Source organism: Panthera pardus, unplaced genomic scaffold, assembly GCF_024362965.1.
Source record: "Panthera pardus isolate Hobbes unplaced genomic scaffold, ASM2436296v1 HiC_scaffold_16, whole genome shotgun sequence".
NCBI lineage: Eukaryota > Metazoa > Chordata > Mammalia > Carnivora > Felidae > Panthera > Panthera pardus.
In genome coordinates this window covers 10,847,811-10,853,266 of record NW_026526721.1, presented here as the reverse complement: position 1 = coordinate 10,853,266, position 5,456 = coordinate 10,847,811, and the positions used below count along the sequence as shown (strand labels likewise).

General features: G+C 44.1%; 1 protein-coding gene across 1 annotated transcript; it reads right to left on the bottom strand.

Annotated features, from left to right (window-relative positions):
* Positions 1 to 2,780: 2,780 nt before the first annotated feature.
* Positions 2,781 to 4,645, bottom strand: SMIM34 (small integral membrane protein 34). The gene is made up of 2 exons (XM_053904148.1): positions 4,627 to 4,645; positions 2,781 to 4,094 (listed from the first exon to the last, which is right to left on the bottom strand). Exons 1-2 carry the CDS (start codon positions 4,643 to 4,645, stop codon positions 3,682 to 3,684), a joined length of 432 nt encoding a protein of 143 aa, XP_053760123.1. The 3' UTR covers positions 2,781 to 3,681.
* Between the last annotated feature and the right edge of the window lie 811 nt (positions 4,646 to 5,456).

Here is a 5,456-nt window from a genome sequence, read left to right as displayed (position 1 = left end):
AAAGCTCTGATAACCTACCTGGATTTGATTTCGTGCAAATCGTGGTACCGTCAGCCACAAGTCCCCAGAAGAGCCATTCCTGGAAACTATTAACCCAGATACATTCTGCATTGATTTTAAGTAGTTTCCATTTCAGAGGAAGACCTTTATCTGACCCGATCTCCTAATCTGGAGTAACTTACTATAGGGACAAAGAAAGAAAAAGTGTCTGGAATGTTGGGAATCAGCTTGCTCTATTTCTGTCTCCACCAGAATTGGCGGAATGTAGAAAATCTCTTCCCCACTTGCTGGACTGAACACTCACACCGCGGTGCTGGCACCTTTCCCACTGGTCCACCTACGTGTGGTTGGCCAAGATAGTGGTTGATTACTCCGACCCTGAGCATTTTAGATTTAAGGGATTTTGCATAAAACATTCATAATAATTGGGGCGCCTGGGTGGCTCAGTCGGTTAAGCGTCCGACTTCGGCCCAGGTCATGATCTCACGGTTCGTGAGTTCGAGCCCTGCATCAGGCTCTGTGCTGACAGCTCAGAGCCTGGAGCCTGCTTCGGACTCTGTGTCTCCCTCTCTCTCTCTCTGCACCTCCCCAGCTCATGCTCGCATTCTGTCTCTGTCAAAAATAAATAAAAACTTAAAAAAAAAATCTCAAAAATATTCATAATAATTGTTTCCCACCAATCTTGCTTAAAATAGAGACTATATAGATGTAGTTTTCATCCAAGAACACATCTCCCATGCAAATTCCCAGACCAGCTCCCCAGAAAGCAGGTGAATTTGGATCAAGCAACAGTCAGGTGGCCTGAGAAAATGTTCTTGGACCTCATGTAACTATGTTTGGATGTGACTTTTGCTTCTTAGGAAATACGTTAGGAACTGGTCCCTGACCACACGTCTAACATGATAAGCCCTCCTTGGGGTTTCCATGGAGGTTTATTGACCAAGTCAAGGGTTGGGAACTAAATGGAACAGAATCTCATCGAATGCTCCTTGAGAGGTCAGCCAGTGCGAAATCCTACAAGTGACCATTGCACTGTCCTAAGAGGCATGTTAAATCTATGTTTTCCCTAAAATACCAAAATCCTAGAAATATAAAAACCTTGGTGAAAGGAGTGATCCCAACTTACCATATCACTTTGCTCCTTTTTTCAAATTCTCCTTCAAGGCCCACTTCCTTCAGGATATTATTTATCCAGTGGTATCATATAGGATATTTTTGGTTGAGGGGGTCACAAAGCTTAATAAAGGAGATTTCTTGGCTCACGAACTAAAACAGCCCTGTGGCGATGCGGGCTTTGAGTACAGTCTGGTTGGGACTCTAGTCTCTGTGATTTTCTTAGTTCTCTATGTTCGTTTTTGCCCTCAAATTGGCTTTTCCGATATTGGAAAAATGGCTTCAGTGATTGCAGGCTCAGATCTGCATTTAATGCCATCCTGAGCAAGACAGAACTTTTGGGTCCCAGAATCCCCCTTTAAAATCTATCCAGTCATTCTGACTGGGTAAGCTTACTTAGGCCATGAGTTCACCTAATCAGTGAAGCCAGGACGTGGAAAGCACTGACTGGATCAACCTAGGTCTCTTATTTCAGGCCTTGAACTGGGAGTAGTTTCAGCTTCCTTAGTGCCCCATGAATCTCCAAATGCAAATTAGGAGCAGTTGGGTTAAGGAAGGGGGAAATGCATGCTGGGGAAGCAACCAACAGGAGAAGAGTGTATCTTCAAATCCACTGGAGTTCTGACCTTGACTCCCATTTTAAGGCATTCCATGCTCGTAGTCACTATGGATTATATATTTTTCTGTCTATATTTCTTAATCCTGTTTTATCGTGCCCTACAAGCATCTCAAACATATGGATGATGCCCGGCCCTAACAATATAAACGAGCCAACGCTTTTGTTGGATAACCTGTGAGGTGATGATGTGGAAAATATTCTAAAAAAAAAAAAAAAAAAAAAAAACACTTGGAAGTCTATATCCCCCTCTAAAAACAAAAGCTTGGGGTTTAATTCTGACCTTTATGAAATTGTGGGGCTGATTGCAGACCACTGTCTGCAGACAGGGAGAAAAGAATTCATTTGTAGTCCAGGGACTGTCTCCAAGAGCTGAATTGTATAAACTTCACAGACATTGGTACAAAATATAATTTATCACTCTGCCTGCTGAAAGTCACTTGCAGAAGTTTAGCTAATCACGGTCTCTCTAAATTAATCCGTCACCTAGGCAAGGTCTTATTTCTTTAAAAAAAAAAAAATTTTTTTAACGTTTATTTATCCTTGAGACAGAGAGAGACAGAGCAGGAACGGGGGTGGGGCAGAGAGAGAGGGAGACACAGAATCGGAAGCAGGCTCCAGGCTCTGAGCCATCAGTCCAGAGCCCGACGCGGGGCTCGAACTCACGGACCGTGAGATCGTGACCTGAGCCGAAGTCGGAGACTCAACCGACTGAGCCACCCAGGCGCCCCAAGGTCTTATTTCTTTTTAGGCAGAGACAAGTCTATAAGTAACAGGTATTTATAAAAACATTTGAGTACATCATGTGATGTCTAAAACGACAAAACCCAAAAGTAACTGTTTTGCATACATGGAAAATTTGAATCTGATGGACTTGACTCAGCGTTCAGGTCATCAACTGTTACGCAGATGGATCCTCTTAATAGAAGGTAATGTAGCCATTGTTTACGGACTAATTGCCAGCGGACTGGTTGTTTCCTTCTCCACAAGAGTATAACCACCACCATCCCCCGTAACATCAACCACCACCAACACCATCATCACCACCATCAACATCAACCACCACTGGCATCAACCATCACGACCGTCACCACCGACACCAATGCCACCATCAGCATCAACCACCATCGCCACTATGAACACAAGGCTTATATTTGACATATGTACTTTACTTGGAAAAATATGCTCATATGCGTGATGCCATTAGCTCTCACCCGCTTTGTAAGATTGGCAAAACAGATATCATCATTCTCATTTTATCTGTGTGGGAGCTAAGTTCCAGAGAGGCGAGGTGGTGTGTTTGAAAGACGCCAGAGTGGTCAAGAGTCAAACCCAGACTAGAGTTTGATGCCTCCACCTCCAAAACTAATGCTTTTTTTCAGTGGATCACACACCCTCAGTGAAAATGAAGGACTTCTGACTAACGTCTGCTATTAACAACCTTGGTTCTATATTCTAGTGAGAACCTCTAGAACGAATGGCTCTTTGAAACCATCTATCCCACTGCCAGGTGTTCCAGGTAAGAGCCACAAGTCGCTCAAAGTTCATGTGCTCCTCTGGAAGTTTAACTTTAATCCAGGGTGCCTGACTCCAAATTCAGCCTTCTTTCCGTGACAAGAGTGCACCTTCACGTACACCCTCGGGAATCTCCTAGATTCTCTGAGGACACTAGATAGATGCTCCATGTCCTTCTCTGGGACACAGGCTCTTCCAGTGATGGGTATGACCAGAGCCACTGCCTCTGCTGTCTCGTCTCAAAGTGCCACAAAGCCTGAGAAGGAAACAGGACGCTGGCTTTTGGCCATGCTCCCATTGGCTTAAGTGCCCCAGTAATGTTCCTCTAGCTCCACTCAAGGACTTGACCCCTCTATCAAGGTTCCAGGTAGACTCGAGGCTTCTCCCCCTTGCATGAAAGTTGGGCCTCTTCTGTGGAGGTCTGTTTGCCTTGACTTTCAAGGGATCCCTTGGATTTCAGTTTGGCACCCACTGTTTTTACATTTTGGTTCCAGGCTGGCCTGGTTGGACTGCAGGACAGCTCTGTTGCTAAAGGTCAGTGCAGAGCATTTGGCCACCTTGCTTTGGAGATTTTTCTTTTTGAGTTCGGAGGTCAAATTTGAGTAGTAGATATCTTCCAAGGATTTATCATTCTTTCTGAGGATGTTGCTGGCCAATCGGAAGAGGAAAATCACTCCGTAGATGCCAATGATGGTGAGAATGTACCAGGCAGCGCTGGTCCCATCTGGAAGTTTCAGGGCCCTGGTGGAGTTGGTGCCATTCTTCCCCTCCATGTGGTCCCTCAGCAGGTAGCCTAGGCCAATGCTCGCCTGGGTCGGGTTGGGGGCTCCCTGAGGAGTCCACTTGATTACTGAGAAACAGAGAGATCCAGATGAGACCCAGAATCCTGGGCTGAGGGCAGCCTGGCCAAGCCTATGAGAGTGTGATGCTCACATCAGTGGGAAACATGGGGCTGCCTAAAGGGGCTCTCTCTGTTGAATGGGCAGGAGCCTGACAACATATATATCAATATATTTTTAAAAATCAAAAGGGTTCGAAAACACCAAGTTCTTAAATGGGAGATGCAACGTTGTACAGATATCAATTGCCCCTAAAGTAATCTATGCAGCTAACATAATTGCAATAAAAATATCAGTAGAATTTCTTTGCGAAATAGGCAAACTATGAATATTGAAACATCAGCTCTCAAGACTAATTGGGAAATATCTGAGAGCGCCCAATCCTAGACCACCAGGGAGGGAAACATCTGAAAACAATGAGTGGTGAGTGGAAATTAGCCTAGCCAGAAATTTAAAAGGAGCCAGCCAGAAAAATAATTTACATTTTTTTTTTGCATTGAATGAGTGCTTTATTTGCCCACAGCCCAGCTGCCATGGCTTAACTGGGCTTTGCAAAGGGCATGGGGGCTCTTCAGAACCAGGTGCAAGTCTCCCTAAAAAGTCCCCCCATAAAACTACAATAGCTGCTGATACACAGACAAGCAGAATAATGGAACAGAGTGAAAATACAATCAACAGGCTAGGAATGCAAATTTGGTAGATAGTAAAAAAAATTTTTTTAACGTTTATTTATTTTTGAGAGAGACAGAGACAGAGCGTGAGCAGGAGGAGGGGCAGAGAGAGAGGGAGACACAGAATCCGAAGCAGGCTCCAGGTTCTGAGCTGTCAGCACAGAGCCCAATGCGGGGTTCGAACTCACAAACACGCTAGATCATGACCTGAGCTGAAGTCGGACGCCCAACCGACGAGGCCACCCAGGCACCGTGAATTTGGTAGATAGTAAAGAGGCATTTCTGATGAGGCGGGAAAAGTCGGATTATTCAATAAGGAGCATTAGAGCAATATACAGCACTGAATGTACCTCTCTCACCGTAGGTTCAAAAAACAGTCCAGATCAATCAAAGATTTTAACATAAAAAAAGAAACAATTTAAAGTACTAGAAATATCATGGTAGATTTTGTTCCTTTGGTATTGCGGTGTGGGATATCCCTTTCTAAGTACAACGTGAAAATTCAGAAGGAAAAAAAAGCAGGAAGAAAATTTTAAATTCAACTACATAGGAAACTTTAAAGTTATGGCATACTATAAAATCCAAAGACAAATGGAAAACTAGAGGAAAACTGCAATTTTATCATGAAATTTCTTAAATTAAAAAAAATGGGGGGGGCACCTGGGTGGCTCAGTCTGTTAAGGGGTCATCTTCAGCTCAGGT